This window comes from Hypanus sabinus, chromosome 23 (genome assembly GCF_030144855.1).
Source record: "Hypanus sabinus isolate sHypSab1 chromosome 23, sHypSab1.hap1, whole genome shotgun sequence".
Classification (NCBI taxonomy): domain Eukaryota; kingdom Metazoa; phylum Chordata; class Chondrichthyes; order Myliobatiformes; family Dasyatidae; genus Hypanus; species Hypanus sabinus.
Window position 1 is genome coordinate 26,842,278 of NC_082728.1, and position 25,264 is coordinate 26,867,541.

Genomic DNA, 25,264 nt, shown 5'->3' on the forward strand with positions numbered 1-25,264 from the left:
ACAGATTTTAAATTCCTCAAATTGAATACCCTTCAAGCTTTGAAAGGTTTTTTTTTTTAAAAGCATTATGCAACTATCATAATTCAGACTTGGAACAGCAGTTTCATCTTTGTAAATGGTCTAAGAAAACTATAGTTTGCAGAAGTATGGTGCCCAAATCATGCCCAACCAATCATTTAAAGCACAATGTCTTTCCCTTTTGTATTAGAAACTTCTCAAGATAGGCATATATTCCACTAGCTCCATGATTATATTTTGCACCTTTAGCAAGTTGGGTTCCTGGTAAGTATCTGTTCCTTTGGTTACCATATCTCAAATTTCAATTTAATATTTTTGGAACCAGGGTGGATTGCTTTGCAATGCTCCCAACATTTTGCAAGAGAGACTTGCAACAGTTTTCATATACAGTACAGAACTTTGTTATTTACTAATACTGAATAGTACAGTTAGCATCCATCAAACAAGAGGTTTCAGTGTGCAGATATGATTTATATCTGTTTCTTGACCCTGGTGCATTAATCCATAAAAATATGCAAGTAATTTATAAAAGTTCATTTGGACTGTGGCTCATTGGTAAATAAGTAACTGCCAACTCGTATATGTGTTAAAGACAACATCAGCGATTCCTGTATTAAAAATACTTTGCTACCCATTTCAAATTGTGTGTAGCAGAGAAAGAAGTGACTATGTGGAGTCATTTTTACTAACTAGTGCTGTTTGTTTTGCTGCAAAGGAAACTCAGTTTGAAGATTTTAGGCTCACAGTTTTATATGGGCAAGTCTTAATGTTCGACCTCTAAAAGGGGATAGCAAAGGAGTTTGGATTTGCTCTAATTTAAATGCTTTCTTTCTCAAATTTGGTTTTTTTCATGTAGCCAACATTGCTTTGTTTGCGATTTGATCCTTTAATAGTTTGATCTACTGTATTATTAATCCACACAAGTAGTACTACATAAATTTGCAGATTTGTTTGACTTTATTAAAAAGAATTATTAGAAACCTAAGCTCCTTTTATCATTTTATTGCTTTCTTGTTCTTTGTTGTGTTTTACAATGAAAATCTTTGACTGGAATAGATCTTCTACATTTTCAGATATCGCATTTCTACATGATTAAGAGAAAATGTAATTGTTTTATTTAATAATTGTTTATTCATTGGTTTCATGTTTTAATCTTTCTCTCCTAGAAAATATTCTTATATTCTCTATTTTCCTTTCCTCCGTTCCTCCATTTATACAGGACAACCTTCTGCTGGATATGTATCTAGCTCCACATGTCAAGACACTCTACACACAAATCAGGAACAGAGCCCTTATTCAGGTATGTGGAAATGATTATCAATGGTATGGCATGGTAACTTTGACTCTTAATTATTTCTTAGTTATAAAGTACTCAGTTATCCCTATTATACTCAGTCATTTATTTTAAGGGAGTCATATTTGTATTCTGAATGTGCTACTCCTCCTTGACTGCACCAACCGTAGTTTGGCATTTGAGATCACTGTTTCAATAGTGAAATGCATTTTATAAATATCTCAAAATGTACAGTAATATAATATTGCAGTTGTCATCTTTAAAGTATAATATTGAGAAGAGAGTTGAGTGGAAAATGGCCATAATTCTACAATCTCCAGACTTTTAAAATTGTCTCAGTTCTTGATGTATACAACTTTTTTTAACCTCTAGATTTAGCTATTCTCTCAAACTTCTGGGTTTCCTTGTCCTACCCTCCACTAACTTGAGTTAATCCATATTCTGTCCTTACTTAGACAAAGTCCCGTTTACCTGCAATCATGTGCCCAAGATTCACTCACTCTGCCATTGTGCTGTTTTATGCTATCAGGGTCATAAGTTCTGGAATTTCTCCCCTAAACTACTTAACCTTTCTATCTTTCTTTAAGCTGCCCAAAATTTGCACCTTAGTTAATTCTTTGGTTATCTACTTTGTTACCTTAATTTGTGGCCTGGAGTTGGTTTGTGTTTGCCAGTCCTCCAGTACAGTACCTTGGGATTTTTAGAACGTTAGAAGTTCTGCATAAATTGAAATTGTCGTTGTTGATACATCTTGCTATATTGCCTATATGGATTTTGGTCTTTCAAACTAAATTAAAGTCCTTCTGTGGCTTTAAATATGAATCTGTAAGAAAGCTGCATGTGAATTCATCTAGTATGACATTAAGTTGCTGGTTACTGTGTTTTCATCTTTTTTTACCAAAATTCATTAAAATTTTAGAACAAATTCATTTCATGTGCCTTCAGATAAATAGTGAAGTTACTAAATTGCTCAAGGCAGGCTGTTTCTCAAAAAATAATGAATACATCAAAAGATAGGCATGGTAACGAAAGTCTTAAGTATTAATTTCTAATAGAAGTGAGAACTGAATGTTATATTTTGCCAGCCTTGCCTATAAGTTCTTTTATATTTTTAGTATTTCAGCCCATATGTTTCTGCTGACATGAACAAGATGGCTATTTCTTTCAACACCACAGTTGGTGCACTGGAGGATGAGCTGACACACCTTATCCTGGAAGGATTAATCAATGGTAGAATTGATTCACATAGCAAGGTGAGTTTCTGCTCTTAGCATCATCCATTGTGGGTACAACATTCAATGCCCTGGAAAGAAGTTGGATGAAAATTGCAGGACATTTTCTAATTATTCTGTAGGCAAACAACTTAATCTTCCAGTAGTATTTCAATGCCAAGTAGTTAATGACAATCACTGATCTTACTTTGGAGCTTTAATTCAGATCTCACAAGCTTTATTTGTGTGCGTACACTAATTACCATAAGTGACAAGTAACTTCATTTATATGGTGCCTTTCACAACCTTTTATGGTATACTTCTGGAAAAATAATCAGTGTTCTAATGAAGAAAATATCGCAGTCAATCTTTACACAACAGTGTCTTAGAAACAATGCAATCTGGCTGAGGAATAAATATTGACCAGAATGCACATATATCTAAATAGATGAGATTCTTCTAAGAGTGGGGAACATTTGATAACCTCTAATTACACATATCAGCGTTTCTCATAAGACAATCACAACTTTCTAAAATTAATTTAATTATAGAGCGATTAACTTTGTCGATAATTGACATTAAGATTTGTATACTTAAGAGAAAACATTAGGAATTATTTCCCATAAGATTAACATTAATTATTATTTTTTTAATTTTCATTAAAGCAAGTCTGACGCAGCAAAAAAAAATTGGTACAACTTGAACTGAGTCATATTGGTAAAATACTGATTTTAATTAGTCAGCTATGTCAGCAATGGAATATTGATGCTTAATTTCTTCGCTTCATGGTTCTGTGCCTGAAATGACAGACGAGAGGTTGATTAAGCCAGCTTATTTTTTTCTTGATTATAGATTCTGTATGCCAGAGACGTAGATCAACGCAGCACAACATTTGAAAAGTCTTTGCAGATGGGCAAAGAGTTCCAAAGAAGAGCAAAAGCCATGATACTCCGAGCTGCTATTCTGCGCAATCAAATCCACGTTAAGGTACTTGGGCATTAAATGATAACTCTTTCAAGGTATTGTTCAGCCTTCAATGTCAGCTTAATTGTTAAATACAGATATTAGTTATAACTGTTATTTACTCAAAAATAAAGTGCGGGTGGTCACAATGTCTTCTGTCTTCATACTAGTTTTTGACTAGTAGCAAATGTTCAATGAGTATTTCGGAAGTAGTCATGGTTTAAGATTTATTTTAAAAAGTTGCCTTGAAAAGATGTATAATTTTATTCTCATGGAGGTTAAAGTCAAATATTATTTAATCTAGTCTATTTTGCTGCTATGCCAAAAGCAGAGTTCAGTCAGCAATGAGACCAAGAAATCATTTTCATAGTAATATTTCTCTAATATAATTGCATGAAAGCTATTCAAATTTACATTAACAATGTAAAATAGAATAATCAGAAAAAATAGAGGTAATTAAAGCCAATGTTAATAAAAATCTAGAACTAATTTACACCTTTAAACTAAAACCTGAATAGTTTATATAAAAACTTAAACTTCCTTTCTCCCTCCTAATTTACAGGCATAGACCCACCATTAATAGCAATGCTGTTTGAAAACCTACATCCAGTCTAATGGCCAAAATGCCCAGCATTACAGGGGTGCATCACTGAACTCCATGTAAAGTCCATCTGAATTTGGCCTTAAAAGCTGAAATCATGCATCATGCTCAAGTCCAGGACGTGTCTGGATTTGAATGGCTGCACATGTAACATTTGACACTACTTGGCGATATTTGTTTCTCACTACCAAAATAATACAACTTGTTCAAGTTAATAGTTACTAATTGCAGATCCTACTATTAAAACACATATTTATACTTCTAAGGCATTTAATGCTTGGCTTTGTGAGACTCCATATCTTTCATAACACTAGAGAACATGTTCAGTACCATTTTATGAAATGCTTCAATAATGTTATTGCAAATTTATGTCACATCATCATGTAAAATGCTATTTTTCTTAAAGTTTGCTATGATCTTGAGTAACTCTTGGTCTCCTTTCATTTATATTCTTTTCACAGGGTGGAAAAGAAGTGCTAAGAGTTCTAAAATAGAATTTTTTTATAATTGTGCTATCATTTAACCCTTCCACAACCAAACAAGCATCCTTGTCTAAACAAAAGAAAATGGTATTTTAATTCATCTTACTGTTTATGTAACAAGTTATAGGACTTTGAGCTTTAATGAGCGCATTTGTGCATTTCTCTTTTATGGTGTTTTTATTTTCTGTGTGCAGTGGTACATCCTATGTCACAGACAATTTGCTACTTTATGTATTTATATAATCTGTACATCTGCAAGCTATTTGGCTTAGGATATCACTAAGGAATTTGTTCTCATTCATGATCTGCTTCAATTGAAGTATAGAAAATAAAATCAGCTATATGGACAAGGAATGTATCATATATCAAGTAGCATGCAGAAGATAAAAAGTCGTTATGAAATTCAGATAAAGTTGTCATTTTTACTTCAAATCACTCAACTTTGAAAATATTCTTAATTTATTATCTGTTGCTGAACAACACGTGTAACAACATAATAAAGACAAAAATAATCTAAATGGTTCAGTCTGACCATGGTTTGTAAAAAAATTCTGAAAAGATACTTGAGATTCAAGAGTACTGGGGGGAAAAGAAAGAGATTTTAGTTACATGATCATATACTTGGTCACTGAAGGATGACAACAATTAGTGTGCTACAATCAGCATTTCCAAAAACAATACAGACAATTCTGGGCATACATCCGTTTGATTCACTGCAGTCATTTTGTGCTGCAATTTGAAGCCTGCCATTTGTCAATGGCAGTAATTGAGTTTATAATTTTTACTAAAGAACTTGAAAGCATACTTATAAACTTGGGAACATTTTGAAGAATAGTTTTGACGCAAATACTAATGATACTTATTTTTAGACTAACAAAATGAAATCAAAATTTCCTTAATTTTGTTGGGGAGAGGGACATAAAAATGCAGACATAGTTTATTCCTCTTAATTATCCACTATGAAGATGAATGGAGGGAAAGAAATTATGTGTAATATATAGACAAAGAGAGACAGGAGGACCTCAGATACAATGAAACACAGAAACCTCCTCTGAGTTCATGTTGTCCAGTGTAGGTACTTTCTGTTCTCTTCATTCTCTTCCTATTAAATCGCTGGCCTATATATTGTGTTTTCTTTCAGCTCCCTCCTTGGTTTCAACCTATTTTTAACCTTGCATTTAACTCTCACATTCATTCCCATATTTCCTGCAACTTTGCTTTTCCAGTCACATTTCCACCTTGCATCTGTACCAAAACAACCCAAATTAAATCACAAATAACATGGTGCAGAACTGTGACTGTGTGGTGTAGAAGCAGTTCACCCTGTCTGCTGCTTTTCCTGTGACTGATCAAACCATCCTTCTCTATTCTTCCTCTTCGCCAAAGCCATATTCTTCCCCTCACACAGTAGTCTGCTGTGTGGCCTACAGTGCTAGTTCTGGAGTCTTCAAAGAAATTATCCTTTCAATTTTCCATCCAAAAAATATCAACAGGATTCACATGTGCCACATTGATAACAAAAAGCAAAGCAGCAGAGTGTAACATAGTAAAAGCAACTGTTAATCTCACCTTTCACTGTGAAATTGGTGACACCTCTCTGTCCCTCGTTAGTGAGTGAATGAGAGAGAGAGAGAGACAGACAGACAGACACACACTGTGGCAAGTTGAAATGTTGGTAAACAATAGTTTTTGTTCATTGCAGATCATGGCTGCTCTTTGGGTGCTTTGCCATTGCTTGGTGGTGGGCTTTTTGCTGAAATGGTGGGGGGGGTGGGGGGTTGATGCATTGCTGCTGTTTGCACAGGGGGGAGGGAGGTTTGGTGTTCTCATGTTTTTCTGTCGTTTATTTTTTTGGGGATTCGTGGATGTCTGCAAAGACTAAGTAGTTCTTGTTGTATATTGTATACATTCACAGATAATAAATGGAACCACTGCATCTCCACTTCTCCCAACACCGTCCATAACTTTTTGATATTTAGTACAAAAGTGAAGTGAAACATTCTTTAATTCAATATTGGGAAAAGAGGCCATCTACCTTCACTCAGATAATTTGTAACCTCATTATCTGATGTGAGGCTAAGCTTGGCTTCTAACATTCTCAAAACTATCCAGCATACTTACAATATGGTCTCTTCCTCAGCCGTTCTGCTGCAGGAAACTTCATCCACGTTTTTATCACTGGACTTCCTTTACATTCTGGATCCTTGGACAATTTTGTTTTATTCAAAGTTCTAGCTATGTTCTTACCAGCCTCTTTACACACATTTACCCATTAATCTGTTTTATCTCTCAATCCTTAAATGCCTCAGATGTAACTTTACAATCCTCCCATTCAAATCTGTCCTTGTTTTCACCTGTGCCTATTCTTTGGGTATCTCTATGAACTGTCAACTTCATCTTCTTGTAAATGTCTTGTAACATGCTGTAGCAAACCCATTTAACCTTCTGCTGGAAAGTCCTAATAAATGACAAAGCACTACCCAAGTTTCTCTAAGTTTAAAATGTCTCAATGCCCCAAATGTCCCAGACTATTCAGAGGCATTCAAGTACTGTTAGAGTATATTTTAAAAATGTTTACTTGATGTCCTCTGCTAATGAAGAATTAAGCACAAACAATGAAGTGTATTTCTCATTTTTTTCCTCATTGTATAATGATTCAAATGAATGAGCGTTTACAAGCTCCTCGTCCACCAACTGGCCTCCCAGGAGCACAGTGTAGCTCTGAAATTGCTGAGTGTTGCAAATTTCCAGGTATTCCATAAGTAGGTGAGAATTCTGAGAGAAGCTGCAAGCAAAATATGCATGACAATGTTTAATTTTTTTCTTTTTTTGTTTTTCTACCTGATGTTTAGAGGGATCTTGTGCCCTTGTGCATGAAACTCCAGAAGTTAACATAAGACCATTAGACAATGGGAGCAGAATGAGACCATTCAGCCCATAGAGTCTGCTCCACCATTCCATCGTGGCTGATTATTATCCCTCTCAACCCCATTCTTCTGTCTTCTCCCCATAGCCTTAGACACCCTGACTAATCAAGAATCAATCGACCTCCATTTTAAATGTACTCAATGGCTTGGCCTGCACAGTCATCCGTGGCAATGAATCCCACAGATTCGCCACCCCTTGGCTAAAGAAACTCCTCGTTATCTCTGTCCTTCTATTCTGAGACTTTGCCCTGTGGTCCTGGATGCTGCACTGTAGGACACATCCTCCCCACATCCACTCATACTATATTAACAAACAATTAGGTACATTGATTCCTATTGCAAGCAAATGAAACAAGAGTAGAGATGTGCCAATTCCATTATGGCTGCTGTCTGGTCTAATTGTGTATGGCTGTGTTTTCCCTATATGACAGATTTCAGTGCATATTTATCAGGGTTTGTAGAGTAGAGCTAATAGGACTTGATGTTTCAATCCCTATGACAAGTCAGCACTCTTGATGTTGGCAGTGGGCTTGGCGTGGTGACATGGAGGGTAGATACCTCATCGGGGTCATCAGGTGGGCACCCTCCTTCTTTGACGTTTCATTGATAAGTCCATAGCATCTTCAGAGGGCTTAACAGTGCTATCTGGTGTCCCAGATACACCCCCTCAGTTCCATACCCTCCTGTCTTCATCTTGCAGCCCAGTTTTTGTCTTTCTTTTTAATCCAAATCCAATTACTGCTTTCTTATGCTGCATTTGGCAAGGACTTGATTGCTTGTTGGAGGGAGACACCCCTCACCCCCATCTTCTTCAATAGACTGGTCGTAGGTGTAGCCACAAATCCCCTGCATCCCACTTTTACAGGGAAAATTTTGGTCTTCCAGCTGTTCTGGGCAGTTTCAGTTGCCAGTTCAGAGTACTTGGTCTTTTTCCTCTCATAAACTTCTTCAACGCTATCTTCCCATAGTACTGTCAATTCCACAACATATGCCAGCTTGGCTGTTATGGACCACAGGACCATGTCTGGCCAGAGTGTTGTAGCCGCAATGTCTGGGGGAAGCACAAGCTTTTTTTTCCAAGTCCATGTCTATTTTCCAATCCCAAGCAATATGCAGAATGCTTATGTCCTTTGATGTTACTTGGTGCTCTGGAGGTTGGCCTGCTGGTACAAATCATGTAATGTGGACATTTCCTGCCGATGTTTGTGGGAGAGGGTTTACGGTGGTTTGCCTCTGTTCCAAGATTGATGCCAGCTGTCTGAGAACTTGGTTATGCCGCCAAGTATACCGCCCCTGGCTGACGCTCATGGTGCATCCTGTAAAAATGTGCCTTAGTGATCCGCGTGCTTTATAAAGAGAGCAAGCAAGGTCTTCTCCCCACCACTGGTTCAGGTTCTGGGGTGTGGGCAGGAGGTCATAAGTGGCTCTGATGACAAAACTTAGCCAAGATCCCTCCATCTCCCAGATGTCGCACCAGCTGAGTTTCCTCTTTTCCAGGCTCTCCCAATTAGTCCATTGGTCCTGTTTGGCCATTGAGATGGCCCTGGTGTGTCGCTCTGCCTCGTCCTGTCTTCTCACCTCCTCCATCATGAGCCGTCTCTTCTGCATTGATGTTGCCTTGTGCCATTGAGGAGACTTTGGGACAAGCCCTATTACTGGGATGCTGGATTTGCCATATGACGAGAGATTAAACAGTCAGGACCTTTACTGTCCTGATGAGGGGTCGTGATTCAAAATGTCAGTTGTTTATTTCAATCCATAGATGCTGCCTGAGCTTCTGAGGCCTTCCTGCATTGTGTGTGTTGCTCCAGCATCTGCAGTCTCACTTGTGTCTCTTGGGTTTCTACTGTCTGAATTTAGAGAATGAGAGATAACCCCATTTGATTCACACAGGGCTTGATAGGATAGCTGTAGGTATAATTTTCCTTCCACTTGGGGCATTGAGAACCAGGGTTCAGTGTCAAAATAAGGGGTTGTCCATTCAGGACTCAGTTGGGAAGAAACATTCCAGTTTTTCTGCTGTGCAAGCTCACTGGCTCAGTATGTACAAGACACGATTCAGAGCATCACATCTCTAGCAACCCAGGTTTCATCCTGACCTTAGGTTTTTGTGTGGGTGCTTCAGTTTCCTCACACATCCCAAGCATGTACTTGTTGTTAGATTAATTAGCTACTGTTAAGTTACCAGTACTGTAAGTGGGTGGTGGTAGAACTTTTGAGTTTGTGAGAGTATAATTTAAAAGGATAAAAGTAAATAAGGAACATAAGAAATAGGCCATCTGACCCATTGAGCCTGCTTCACCGTGGCTAATCAGGCAATGGATTTGGCTCCATCTACATGCCTTTTCCCCATAACCCATAATTTCCCTGCTATGCACAAATCTAACTGTTTTAAATCTCCAACACCATCTCTGATGACTCTGACACTGTTTTGAACATGTTACACTCTGACTTTTCAATGCACCTGCATGGCTCATCCCTCGAGTATGCTTTGCCTTCACTCACATCTTCATTGTTTACGGTGATAGTTTACTACAATTTACCTCAGATAAAGTTTCATTAATGCTTTTAGTTGTATAGTCACTGCTCTGGCTCTACGTGCATCGTGCCTGCAAGCTTTGCAGCGATTTGCCCCTCTATAGATGAACTGAGTCAGGCTTTGGGCCTACCCCGGCTGTTCCAGGATTGGGGTTTATGGACTCAGTTTGGTTCAGAATGCTGTTGCTTTCTTCTAATGTTATCATGATTTGTGTTTTTTTTTCCCCTCTCTTTATCTGCACATTGGTCTTTTTTTAATTGGGTTCTTTCAGCTTTCTTGCTTTGTTGCTGCCTAAAAGCAGATGAATCTCAAGGTTGTATAATTTATACATACTTTGATAATAAATGTGCTTTGAACTTAAATAATTGAATGACTTAGCCTCTACTGCTTCCCTATTTGGAGAATTCCAGGGTCACTACTCTAGGAAAAGTAGTTTCTCCTCATATCCATCCTAAATCTATTCCCCCAAATCTTGAGGTTATGCCTGCTAGTTCTAGTCTCATTTACCAGTGGAAAACATTTTCCTCTATCTTATCGATCCCTTTCATATTTTTGTTTTTCTTCAAGATCCTCTCTCATTCTTCTGAATTCCAGTGAGCATGGTCCCAGGCGATTCAGTCTCTCCTCGTAGGTTAACCCCCACATCTCCGGAATCAACCTGGTGAGCTTCCTCTGCACCACTTCCAAAGCCAGTGTATCTTTCTTCAAATAAGGAGACCAGTAATAAGGTACACAGTATTCCATATGTGGCCTCTCCAGTACCCTATACAGTTTCAAAATAACCCACCTTGCTCTTAAATTCAGTCCCTCTATCAGTGAAGGCCAATATTCCATTTGCCTTCTTGATAACCTGTTGCACCTGCGGACTAGCCATTCTGCAATATAGGCACAAGCACTCCCAAGTCACTCTGCACAGCTGCAATCTTTCGTCATATAAATAATCTGATCTTTTAATTTTCCTTTCTAAGTGGATGTCCTTGCTTTTACCAATGTAGTACTCCATCATCCAGATTCTTGCCCACTCACTTAACCCCCCTTTCCCTCCCTGCACATCGTCTGCACAACTTGCTTTCCATTTAATTTAATGTCATAGATATGCTACAGTCCTCTTTTCCAAATATCTGCAAATTGGTCTAAATGTATTACAATTATTAAACCCAAAATAAGTGATTGCATAATTACTCACCCCCTTCAAATCAGTAGATGCACCTCTGACAGCAATTATAGCTTTGAGTCTGAGTGGATAGGCCTCTGTCAACTTTGCACATCTGGACACTGCAGTTTTTCCTCCTTTACAAAACTGTCCAAGCTCTGTCAGATTGCATGTGGATGGTGAGTGAGCAGCCTTTTCCAAATTCACCCAGAAATTCTCAGTTGGATTGAGATCTGGACACTGGCTTGACCACACTAGGACATTAACTTTATTGATTTTAAGCCATTCCTTTATAGCTTTGGCTTTATGCTTTGGGCCATTGTCTGGAAAACAATCATCTCCCAAGTCACAGTTCTCTTGCAGACTGCATCAGGTTTTCCTCCAGGATTTCCTTGTATTTTGCTGTATTCATTTAACCCTCTACCTTCACGAGCCTTCCAGGGCCTGCTACAGTGAAGCATCATCACAGCATGATGATTCAAGGCAGGGATGGTGTGTACTTAATGATGTGCAGTATTCAGTTTACGGCAAGCATAGCATTCAGTCTGGTGGCTAAAACGCTCAATTTTGGTTTCATCAGACCTGAAAACCTTCTTCCAGCTGACTTTAGAGACTCCCACATGCCTTCTGGGAAACTCTAGCTGAGATCTCCTGGGAGTTTTTTTCAATAATGGCTTTCTGTTTGCCACTCTCCCATAAAACTGTGACTGGTGAAGCACATGGATTACAGCTGTATGTGCTGTCTCTCCCATCTCAGCTACTGAAGCTTGTATCTCCTCCAGAGCTGTCATAGGTCCCCTTTTTGCACAGTCACTCCATTAGTGAAAACCCCTACTCTAGGCAGATTCACAGCTTTGCTATATTCTTTCCGTTTCTCGATCATTGACTTAACTATACTCCAAGGGATATTCAGTGACTTGGAAATTTTCTTGTTTCAATCTCCTGACTTGTGCTTTTCAATAACATTTTCGTGGAATTGCTTAGGGTGTCTTTTTGTCTTCATGGTGTAGTTTTTGCCAGGATGCTGACTCACCAGCAGCTGGACCTTTCAGGTACAAGTGTTTTTTTACTACAATCAATTGAAACACCTTGACTCTCCATTTGGAGATATAGAGGTGATCTCCATTTAACTAATTATGTGACTTCTACAACAATTGGCTGCACCAATGATGATTTGGTGTGTCATATTAAAGAGGGTGAATACTTAATGCGATAAATTATTTTGTGTTTTATATTTCTAATTAATTTAGCCAATTTTATAGAGATCTGTTTTCATTTTGACAAGAAAGTCTTTTTCTGTTGATCAGTGTAAACACAAAATTAGACCTGTATTCTCAGATTCCTGCGTCTTTTGAATTAATTTAGTGTTTTGTAGTTACTAAACATAACATTGGCATTGAGGTATTTTTTAAATGAACCCGAGATAGCTACCAACCTGTTGAGGTGCAGTGAGATGTTCAAAAGCTTTTTAAAAAAAGCATTGAGGAATGGTGAGTGAAAAACACAGCTCAGCACATACAGAGACAGTCGAGCTTTTTTTAAAAAAAAAGCAGTGCAGTACATCTTCTTCAGAAGAGAAGACGTGACCAAGTTTTTTTTAAAAGTCAGAAAATGGAAGAATTCACAAGTTATAAAGAGAGCGTACCAGGTGATCATAATCATAAAAATGATCAGAATTGGCTTGCAACATTGAAAAGATTGACACATTTGATTATACAACAGCTAAATGGATTTTAAATACTGAGCAAATTGAACAGTATTTTGAAGCAAATAATACAGCCAATGAGAAACAAGTACTAATTCTGCTAAGTGTATTAGGTTGAAAGGCAATTAGTTTGCTTCGAAGTTTGACTGCTCCAACCAAACCAGCAAAAATTGGCTTTGCTGATATCGTGAAAGTATGCAGGAACATTTAGAACCAAAACCATTGTTGATTGCAGAATGCTTTAAGTTCATAAGTGGAATCAAAAAGAAGGGGAGTCTATTTCATTGTACATAGCTGAATTGAAGAGATTGAGTGTTGTCGCTTTGGTAACGGTCTTAATGATGCACTGAGAGATCATTTAGTTTATGGAATCTTACAAGAAACATTCAATAATGGCTCCTAACTGAAGCACAGATTACGTCTTTAAAAAGCAGTTGAAATTGCTGTTTCAATGGAAACTGCAGACGGAAACAATTATTGAGTTGCAGTCAGGAATGAAAGTGAGTGTGAACAAAATTTCAGTGTCTAAACAAAAACCAGCCTAGCTGAACAAATTGTGTTACAGCTGTTTCAGGGGCTGACGTAGACCAGAGCAATGCAGATTTAAAGGCAAAACTTGCAGGAAATTAAACAAAGTAGGATGCATACAAAGAACATGTCCGGCAGATAAAAGGAAATGGACTGCACAGGGAAGAGAAATCGCTAAAGGAAAAGTCAAGCTGCAGTTTGAAAAAGAGCACTAATGTGCATGTGTTGATGAAAAGTCTGATAATGATGAGAGGAACACAGGACTTTAGCTTTGAGATTTACATTGTGAAAACTAATAATAGACAAGCAATATGGCTTAAACCAGAAACAAACAGTAAATTAATTAAAAAGGAATTGGACACTGGTTCGGCTGTTCCAATCATTCCACAAAATGAGTTTGAGAAGCATTTCAAAGATACTAAACTGAGCCTGCAGATATTCAACTAAGAACTTGCACTGGAGTAAAGATAACTCCTGTTGAAATGATATTTGTGACAGTTAAGTACAACAACCAACAAGCCACTTTGAGCTTGTATGTGGTAAAAACAGAAGGACTAGCATTGTGGGGATGTGTTTGGCTGAGACAACAACAACTTGATTAGATGTCCATTCTCCAGTTGTATGCTACAACCGCTGCAAGAGACTGAACTGAAGCCAAATTAAGACAGGTACCGAATGATGCCACAACTTCCTCCATGCTGTACATCATGAACCGTTGCCCAGTAGAAGGCATACAGATTTTGGTGTCAACCTCGGTCTCCAGTTGAAAAGCATATTGGACCAAGGAAGGACCATGCTGCTTAGAAGAATTGTTTAAATGACAGAAGGAGTGGTCTGTCTACAAAAGTTTTTGTAGGCAACATTATTTGGGAAAGCTTCTGATATGTTAATCAGGCAATTACTTGCAAAATATGGCTTGGTTGTAAGTTGGAAGAGAGTTCAAGGAGCTTCAGGAAAGTTTCAAGCATTTGACTTTTGTGAGTATAAAGAATCAGGATCTACTCTGTATGCATTAAGGTTATTGCATGAAATTCAAGTGAGAGACAAAAAACTGCTTGTAAAAGTAGATGCAAAGATCAATGTCCAGCTGGATGAATGGAAGGCCAAAAAGAAATGAGTCAATGGAGATTCAAAAACAGAAGATTCATCAAATGATGTGCATGAGGAAATGAGAGGAAAGATCAGATCGTAAAGGGAACAATAGAGAGATTAAGAAAAGTATACTCCTGTGAACTAAATACATTTTCCCAAGATCAAGATGCACAAACTCAAAGAAGAAGAAAGGTGGCTACCCCTGCCAGAATCACTTCCTGCGGTCTCAGAGCCAACTTCTTCAACTACCACAGAGGAGGCCCCAGAACCTGAGATTGTTTCACAGCCGCAAGTCTCACCTGCCAAGCAGAGTGAGCCACCCTTGTCGGGAAAGTAGTTATCTGACAAGAACAAGAGATCTTCCATAGCAATTAAATCATTAGGCTTCAATGGGACAACTTAAAATTTACGATGCTGTAGATGTCTGTATATAGTAGCTGTATTATATAGTATACTGTGTACATAATTAAAATGTATTCTCTACTGAGTTTGACTTTATAGCTAAGCAGGAAGGAATGTTTTGTATTTAATGTTTCAGTAATATTTGTATCTATATTTAGTTAAGCATTTGTGTATGTTTTAAATATTACAAGATTTGCATAAATACATGAATTGCATACGTCATCATGCTACCACATGATACATATGTACCTCGCTTAAAGTAAACACAATGTTAGACCTGCATTCCCAGACTCCCATGTCTTTTGAATTAGGTTAAAGTTTTGAGGTTACAAAACATAACTGTTGTGGTCTTTAATTAATTTTATAATGGACTTGGGTTATCTATTTGATTTTACTGAGTATGCCCACAAGAAAATGAATCTCAAGGTTGGATATGCGGTATATATGTACTTTGATAATAAATTGACTTAAATTTTGAACTTTGCTTTTCAAATCCATTTAAAGTTCTCCCAGTTTTCCATTTTCCATTTTCTACTACTCTTGGGACTTTGTGTGCCTGAGCTTTTAGTTTGATATCTTCTTTTATTTCTTAGTTATCCAAGGCTGGCTCTCCCCACCCCGTTTAGGCTTTTGGATCAAATTGCACCCTCCATTTGTGTGAAATTCAGTATTACTGCAATCCTTAATGAAAAGATTGTTAATTTTACCCCTTGTAGGTTGCTTAACATGGCTGTTTAAGAAAGCTATTACAGATGCATTCTAAAAAGTCTTCCTCAAGACTGCCTCAACCAAATTGATTCACCAAATTAAACTCCCCCATGACAACTGCCATTCCTTTCTTTCATGCATTAGATGTTTCTGGGTTTATTGTTCATGCCACTGCTATGTTAGTATTCTGTGGCCTTCCCCCCCCCCCTCCCCTTAGTATTCCTAATCTCTACCCAAATGACCTCAACATTCTGCTCCTTAGATCTTGTATCGTCTCTCACTATTGCCCTGAGCTCATCCTTAATTATGAGCGATTCCCTGCCTTTCTTAACCTTCCTGCCTATCCTTACTTGATACCTTTGGATATTTAATTCCCCATCATCTCTAACCTGCAACCACATTTCGGTAATGGCCACTAAATCGTAAAGCTCTGTACTCATTTGTGCTACAAATTAACTGACCTTGTTTCGAATACTGTGGTCATTCAGATAATGAATCCTTTCATTCATTGTCCTTTTAGAATCGAGTAACCTTATGTGCCATTTGCATTTACTTTGACATTGAACTTTCACTTTAGTCTCTGCATTGCTTCCCTCTGTCTTTCAGCCTGGATTCCCATTCCCTGCCATATTAGTTTAAAATCCTCTCTGGAAAGGAATGAGATTGATAGATTCCTTAGACTGGATGGATGAAACAGCATCCTTCAATGTAATAAGATAAAATAGGAACATTTAACTGTTTTTTCAATATTAGCAAAACCAAGATCAGTGCAGAGATTAGCTGTCATCTTGCTAGATGATGGAATCAATAATTGAAGTCTTTTTCTTTTTCTTATTTTGTGGAGGCTTGTGTGCAGTTATTTGCTATATTGCCCATGTATCATCACTTTAAACATTCTTCCTTTATTTTAAAGTACTTTAGGGTGCCCAGCAAAGGATTTGATAGATGCAATACAAATGAGCTCGGTTGATAAAATTATTCTTGGAGAAAGCAATTGTTAATCGAATCAATTATGCCACATTTTTGGCGGTTTTGGTCTGGTTTATTTAGGGTGGATGCCAGTTAAATCTAGTGGCTTGTAAAAATGACACTTACTTTAATCTTTCAAGCTGCCTTTGATTGGGTCCATTTATCACCAACTTCCAGTTGATTTATTAAATTCATATTTTGGATTTGTGTCCCATGGAATAGCATATGAAAGGCTTAACTGATTCAAAACACTAAAAGAAACAAAAATAATTAAATATATCACTCACCTATGTGCTCCTTCTGTTGTCATTTATATCAATGGCCATTGGGATCCTATGCCATGGTTTGAGTGCTGCTCCCTATACCAAAGGTTTAAGAAACTTCAGCAAGCTGCCGCTCCGTAGTTTGACTCCATGTCCTGAAATTTACTGGGACTGCCTAAGGGGACAAAAAGAGCAATGTTCATGCCAAGATAAATTAGAACCCTGAAAATGTTTACAAGGCATAGTTGTTCTGGTCTGGCAGTTCTGGGTCGATGCATGTTTGCTTGAACTTTTGTAGATTGTTTGCTGTGTTTATAATCATGTGATACCTTCCATTTAATTAAGATGTAATTTATTTAAAGCTGTTGTTTTATTGCATTTTAACATGTTTTGAGTACAAGGTAAGTAGATATTCCAGATAATATAAGCTTAGCTTCATTGTTTTTTTTATTTCTTTACAGTCCCCTCCAAGAGAAGGAAGCCAAGGTGAACTTAATTCTGCAAACAGTCAAACTCGAATGAGCACCAACATGTAAAGAAATAAAGACCCTGTTAAAGAAGAACCAGTGCTGTGTGCTTTGCCTTCCACAGTTCTTCAACAAAGAACTGCTTTTTTTGGCTTTAAAGAAATTCAAACAATTGTAGAAGTGAACCTCTATCCTGCTGTTTTTGGGGGCACGAAGAAAGTTTTGTTGTTTAAGTTAAACAAAAAAATCCTTTGGATTAAAGAAGATGACGAACTGTGTGCTACAGGATCTGAATCTTTACTTAAAAACATTTTTTAATTATTTTCAGGATCCTAATTGTGATATGTGGGAGAGCGCTCTGAACAGCCGAATGGCAAGGTTTTAGTTTCTACAAAACTGTGAAGAGTGTTGGAATTAATAAATAGAGGATATTGTACCAGAGAATATTACTGTTAGTTCAAGAGTGGTAAAAGCCCATGACTATGGAATAGAACAAATAAGAGCAGGTTATGGGAGTCTCTTGCACATGTAAAAGCAGTGACGATCATTGGTGCAATATTCTATTCATTCTAGAGGCATTGTTGAAAAGTACTTTTAAAGATTTGACATAATGTAAAATAATAATTGCATTGTTTTAGTAAAGGTCTTGGTTCAATTTTTTACTTTATCCTTTCAGTTGTCACATATTTCTTTCAGTCAAGGCAATGGCATAAATTCTTAAGGCATTTTGTGCTGCTTTGAAATTGGTGGATGAAATATGTATTTGCATAGTTAGACTTGGAAGTTCTTTTCCTTTATTGCCTATAGTCTCCCCTCTTCCCACTACCACCCTGGCAGCCCACAGTTACCATAGCCTGTTGAGATTTAATATGCCAAGTTCAAGCATTGTCTGAGCTAGCGTTCAGATGTAAAACATTATTGTATTCCAATAATTGAATATTGTAGTATCAGTTGTGTCCCGAAATGTCAGTTTGAATTTCATTGACTAGGAGTTAATAATACTTTACAACAATGCCTATAGAAAGGACTGTTCTAGTTTGTCATTATCCACGTTTTTGACTGGTGTTTCTAATTTTCCCATGAAAATGTATGATGTCATAGTTGATGATCAGTAATTAGTTGTTCGATTGCTGCAGTAATTGTTGGCTCGATCTTAAGAGTATTAAAAAAAGAATATGAATTCATCATTAGTTTAAACTTTAATGCTCTGTATGTATGATACAAATTCTTCAACTCTGGCATCACTCCCAAGTAACATTCAAAATAAAAGTATGGTTTATTTTATTTAATAAAAGAAAATTTAATTACAATTTTTCAATAGTAGTAAAACACAAAAATAGAAATATACAGATTATATGGAGTGAGTGTCTTACTATTAGCAGCGCGTTACAGGTTTTCTTTTACAATTGTGACAGATGATGACATGAGAGTTCTGGTGGGATTTTGAGTTTCTTTAACACAAGTAAACTCTTGGAATTCATTGTTACATATGAGAAATGTGGTTTCTTCTTTGGGTGTGCTTAGCCTTGTGGAATCTCATGCTTTTCAAACTACTCGAAGCACTACAATAGCAAGTAATTAAATTCAGTTTAGAACGATGTAAGTTACCTTTGGAACACAATAAGCCGGTCACCAGCAGGGAGGAAAGCTGTGTCCCCTGATCTTTTAACTGTTCTGTTTATGGGCTATATTGTGACTAGTTTCACATTTTTGTTCCTGTATTTTTTTTAATTGCCTTGAGGGCAGGCTCATTGTCATGTCAGAATAAAGGAATTGGTGTTTGTTAATCTGTAATACATTGCACGTCAACAATACAATGTTTCCCGCACGAATTTAGAAACATTTTATAATTACATATAAAACATTAAAAAGTTATTGAGGCCTATTTACCACTTCTAAATCTAAATAGTTTTAATTAAGTTTAGTTGTCCAAAAAATGGACAAAGGGGCAAATATATCCCCTTTAACAATTATCTTGATGCTTCCTAGCTATTCAGTTATAACTACAGTTGCTAGGACTGAGTAATGAATAAAGTACTGTTTTGCTTTCCTCCCACTGTGTCGGGAAAGAAATAAAGTTCTCACCTCTTGCATGTAGGAATGTAACAGTGCCATTCTTGGACTTAAATTGATCCCTCCTCAGATAGGAAGTTGAAGTAGCTTTCTTTTTCCATTCAGCTAAATTTATAGTTAATGTCAAGTTGTACAATCTATACAATGTCAATTAACAAAAGTCTAAATTTAAACGAGAGTAAATTTTAAATTCTGTTACAACTATTTGAGTTGATCGTGGCAAGCAGAAGTTCTTCACTGCACAAAGATATAATTAAATCCTGTGTGATTTTGGATGTATATTTAACATACAGATGAATGTCCTGTTGATAAGCCAAGAAATTATTTGAAAGATGAGCAGAAATGCATTACTAAGATGGAATTGTTTCATTTGAGGATTTCTATTTTGTTGACAGCACAGAAACATCAGCTAATTTGCAATTAATTGAGTAAAAAACTACTTGAGGCTTCTCGCAAAACTACTAAAATCAGGCCCGCCTCTTTTGTTTGAAATTTAACGTAGGACCTTCAAGTATTTGGTACGATTTTCATTATATTTTCTTATATTAGTGCATGATATTTAAAATGTATGAGTGTTTACATTGAGAGTATTTTGAATTTGTTTTTAAACAGATCAAGCAAATATAAAACCAGATTTACCTCATTATCGTGTTTATCCTTTGTCCCAGTCTTTCCATTACTCACCCTGTAGGTGTTATGGTATACCATTCTCAGATTTCGCCTTCCCTGCATGGAATATGCTGAGGCATACATTGTTTTAATGAACATTTGGTAAGTTTTAGTGAACCAAGCACTGTACCAGGTTCACAATTTTAAAATTTCCTAATAGAAAACTGCTATCAATGCATTTTGTAAATTCAAAGACAATATCTTTCTGGTCATGCATTCCTGTTAATTTATTGGTTTAGCACTGCAGGTTCCATGATTATGACAGAAAGTTCTTTTAAAATCTTTCATTAAATTTCAGTATACAAGAAATTATTCATCAAAAGTCTTACTAATATTTGACTGGACTGGATTTCCTGATATTGAAACTTGAATAAAAATGTGAAAATGGGTATTTAACAAAATGACCAAATAAATCTTGCAGGAACTAATTGGCCCAGTAAAAGAAAATGTATACTTACCCCCCCCCCCCCCCGCAACTAAATAAAAGGCTACTTATCAAAAGGATTATATTATTCTATTTGATGACTCTATATGTTTTGAAGATATCAGTAGTGGAGAGGGCTAAGAAGTTTCAGAGAAGCCCTGAAAGAAAAGATTCTTTTGCTAGTGTTAGTGAGCTAAATGGAATCAACATTCTTGCTTATTAATTCTCACATATCTCCAATTAAGAAAAGATGAATCAGCTTGCTTCAGAATATTTTAAAATTTAAATCTCTTTAATCATAACTCAATAGATTTTCACATATCCGTTTTTTGTAGCTGTGAAGGTGTGCATATTGGCAATTCATTAGACCTGAGTAGGTCATTATTTTATGCAAGTCTGTTTATCACCATTACAAAGACCATTTTTCTCTATTATGTACACTAAAAGTTTAGGATTGCAGGTTTTGTAAACTGCTGCTGTTTTGATCCAGTTGAACATATATAAAGTTTGCCACCTTGGACCTAACATTGATATAACATATCACCAGATAAATGCTGATTAGTAATGATGAGAAGTCACAGTCACCTGTAATCCATGATCCTAGATCTTTGAAATGTAATGGGCTGATATAAAACATCAAAAAGCTATTGCAGCTCTGCTTTTCTACGTAAAGCATGCTGGTACATAGGTGCCTATACTGTCCAAATGCTCCTAGGTCTCTTTATATCAATATTTCTAGTGGCATACCATTCTGGTGTATGTTCTATGTACTTCAATTTGGATTCCCAAAATTCATCACCTCAGGCCTAATGGGATTACATTCCAGCTGTCAATGATCTGCCAATTTTTTAGTTAGATTTATATCCTTCTATACCTTAAACAATATTCCTTGCTGTCCTTACTGCCAACAACTTTTGTGTCACCTGTAAACCTATCCAACATATCTTTTAATGTCCTAAGATTTAAACTAACAAACTGCAGGAGATGTATTTGTTCCTTTTATGTAACTGTCAAATTTATGAACATTGAAGTTTGTCAATGAAGTTGAAATTTCAAATTGGAATGAAATGTACAACCCAAGAACACAGATTTTGTTTTAAACTTTTATAAATTATGTACATTCAGTTCCACTGTCAGTGCCTTTTTTTAATCTGTTAGGTTTACATTAATTAGGCTTAGGGTGAATGCATGGAATAAATTCACAAGAAAATCACAGTTGGTTATGAAACTATTGTGGGTTTATTTATGTTGGTGGCGAATGTTATCAGGTAATATAAATACTCAAATAATGTATACAAATACAACAATGAGAGAGCTTTCTTTTTCTTAATTCTAGCTTGACTGTGACCAAGTCTTGAAACATGTTTTTATTTAGTATTTATTTTTTACCCTATGAAGAATTCAGGCTATCATTGTTCTTCAGATCAGGGAAATGAAGGCATATCACTGGAGTAATTAAATTGACTCATTGAGCGGTAGAGCACAGAAATGAGCCCTTCAGCCCAAAGTGTCAATGTCTATCAATGCTGATTCCATTTGTCTGCAGATCTCCACACCTCTCCTATCCAATTAACTGTTCAAATGCCTTTTAATTGCGTCTACCTCAATTTCTGGCAACTCATTCCACACAACTGCATGGAATATCCTGCCCCTTGGTTCTTTAGGTTTCTCCCTCTCACCTTAAACCTGTGCCCTCTAGTTTTAGACTCCCCTACCCTGGGGGAAAGACTGACTATACAATAGGTTTCAATAGGTACATTTAATGTCAGAGAAATGTATATAATATACATCCTCAAATTCTTTTTCACAAACATCCATGAAAATAGAGGAGTGTCTCAAAGAATGAATGATGATTATTGACTATATCTCTATCCTATATAATGTAATGAGCCTTTAATGTCCTGTGCCCCTGTGAGAATAAATCCAAACCATCCAATCTCCCTGTAACATATATCACTCCCATCCAGACAATAGCTAGATGAATCTCTTCTGTACACTTTCTTTCAGTGGGAAAGAGGTTAGTTTAAAATTTAGTAAATGTAAAGTGTATTGTAAGATTCTTGAACGATTTCTAGACAGGCCAAAATACTCAGTTGGCCATCCACCCATGACTATGGTAACTTGTGGCTGCAATGCACACTGCTTGCAGTCCAGTGATGCATGCAACAAGGTCATGTGCAAATGATATCACAGATCCTTGATTTGTTTTGGACACAGCCTTTCCTGAGTGGAGTGTCATGGTTCCTGATCCCACCTCAAAAAAAGGGACCAGCTGAGAAAGGTGAGCCTTATTTCCATTGAAATTCATTTAGTATTACCAGGATGGCCAAAGGAATGTGATACCAACTGCAAAGATATACAAACTCCCAATAAGTTAGTAAGCCAGATGTCACTTTAAACCTGAGAGATTGGATCTTATAATATATATATAAATATATAACCTCACAGATTGCAAGCTCTTCAGCTTGTTTGGTATTAATCTGATCTCTGGAAGAGAAGAGAATTGCACTTTTCCATCGGCTCTGAAATATACTCAGAAATAAAGTGACAAGTGAACCAGAAAATAATTTTTAAAATGTGTACAACCTGGGGCCATGTTTGAGATTGAATTAATGGTTTAAGGTGAACGGAATGGTGTTTCTTGTATATACATGACATGTAAATGATATATGAATTATATTTATAATTTTCATTTCTAGGAGATTAATTATTCAGGATTCTACTTCCAGTAAACCAAATCACATCATTAACATTTTGTACAAATGAAATGACCCAATTCACTTCTCAGGTGCTCCATTTATGATTGATTCCTAATTTCTCTCCATTTCTTTCCATCATACTGCAAATAAATGTCAGTCAGAATCAAATCATTTGTTCAATTCACAAAAATTGTAAATTTCACAGGACATTAATGAGATGCTTGTGATGCATAAGATGCAGAACTGTTACTGCCTTAGCTTTTGTGATGTATAATCATATAACAATTACAGCACGGAAACAGGCCACCTTGGCCCTTCTAGTCTGTGCCAAACATTTACTCTCACCTCGTCCCTTTGACTCGCACTCAGCCCATAACCCTCCATTCCTATCCTGTCCATATACCTATCCAATTTTACTTTAAATGACAATACCAAACCTGCCTCTACCACTTCTACTAGAAGCTCGTTCCACACAGCTACCACTCTCTGAGTAAAGAAATTCCCCCTTGTGTTACCCTTAAACTTTTGCCCCCTAACTCTCAACTCATGTCCTCTTGTTTGAATCTCCCCTACTCTCAATGGAAAAAGCCCATCCACGTCAACTCTATTTATCCCCCTCATAATTTTAAATACATCTATCAACTCCCCCCACCCCCAACCAACCTTCTACGCTCTAAAGAATAAAGACCTAACTTGTTCAACCTTTCCCTGTAAATTAGGTGCTGAAACCCAGGTAACATTCTAGTAAATTTTCTCTGTACTCTTTCTATTTTGTTGACATCTTTCCTATAATTCGGTGACCAGAGCTGTACACAATACTCCAAATTCGGCCTTACCAATGCCTTGTACAATTTTAACATTACATCCCAACTCCTATACTGAATGCTCTGATTTATAAAGGCCAACATACCAAAAGCTTTCTTCACCACCCTATCCACATGTGATTCCACCTTCAGGGAACTATGCACCAATATTCCTAGATCACTCTGTTCTACTGTGTTCTTCAATGCCCTACCATTTACCATTTATGTCCTATTTGGATTATTCCTACCAAAATGTAGCACCTCACATTATTAGCATTAAACTCCATCTGCCATCATTCAACCCACTCTTCTAACTGGCCTAAATCTCTCCGCAAGCTTTGAAAACCTACTTCATTATCCACAACACCACCTAGCTTAGTATCATCTGCATACTTAACTAATCCAATTTACCACCCCATCATCCAGATCATTAATGTATATGACAAACAACATTGGACCCAGTACAGATCCTGGAGGCACACCACTAGTCACCGGCCTCCAACCTGACAAACAGTTATCCACCACTATTCTCTGGCATCTCCCATCCAGCCACTGTTGAATCCATTTTACTACTCCAATATTAATACCTAGCGATTGAACCTTCCTAACTAACCTTCCGTGCGGAACCTTGTCAAAGGCCTTACTGAAGTCCATATAGACAACATCCACTGCTTTACCCTCGTCAACTTTCCTCATAACTTCAAAAAATTCAATAAGATTTGTCAAACTTGACCTTCCACGCACAAATCCATGTTGACTGTTCATAATCAGATCCTGTCTATCCAGATAATTATATATACCATCTCTAAGAATACTTTCCATTAATTTATCACCACTGACGTCAAACTGACAGGCCTATAATTGCTAGGTTTACTCTTAGAACCCTTTTTAAACAACGGAACCACATGAGCAATACACCAATCCTCCAGCACCATCCCTTTTAATGACATTTGAAATATTTCTGTCAGAGCCCCTGCTATTTCTACACTAACTTCCCTCAAGGTCCTAGGGAATATCCTGTCAGGACCCGGAGATTTATCCACTTTTATATTCCTTAAAAGCGCCAGTACTTCCTCCTCTTTAATCGTCATAGTTTCCATAACTTGCCTACTTGTTTCCCTTACCTTACACAATGCAATATCCTTCTCCGTGTACTGTGATCTTAAAGCTGGCTGTCTTTGAATATTAATACACAAAGGTAGATTATCTTTTGCTCCATTATGCCAGTATAGCTTGGAGTGAGAGCTACCTTGCCATGCAACAATGCTCAGGGA

At 36.9% G+C, this 25,264-nt stretch overlaps 1 protein-coding gene across 4 annotated transcripts in view; it reads left to right on the forward strand.

Moving 5' to 3' along the window:
- gps1 (G protein pathway suppressor 1) overlaps positions 1-21,618 on the forward strand; it is a 69,868-nt gene extending 48,250 nt beyond the window's left edge. For 2 of the 4 annotated variants that reach the window (XM_059948578.1, XM_059948579.1), the window contains 4 exons: positions 1,238-1,318; positions 2,428-2,565; positions 3,376-3,510; positions 17,317-21,618. In XM_059948578.1, the coding sequence (XP_059804561.1) occupies positions 1,238-1,318; positions 2,428-2,565; positions 3,376-3,510; positions 17,317-17,391 (429 nt within the window). In that variant the 3' untranslated portion in view covers positions 17,392-21,618. Of the gene's footprint in view, positions 1-1,237; positions 1,319-2,427; positions 2,566-3,375; positions 3,543-4,048; positions 5,045-17,316 lie in introns of those variants that run through there. The other 2 variants (XM_059948580.1, XM_059948581.1) reach the window with 2 other exon arrangements.
- Positions 21,619-25,264: the final 3,646 nt, after the last annotated feature.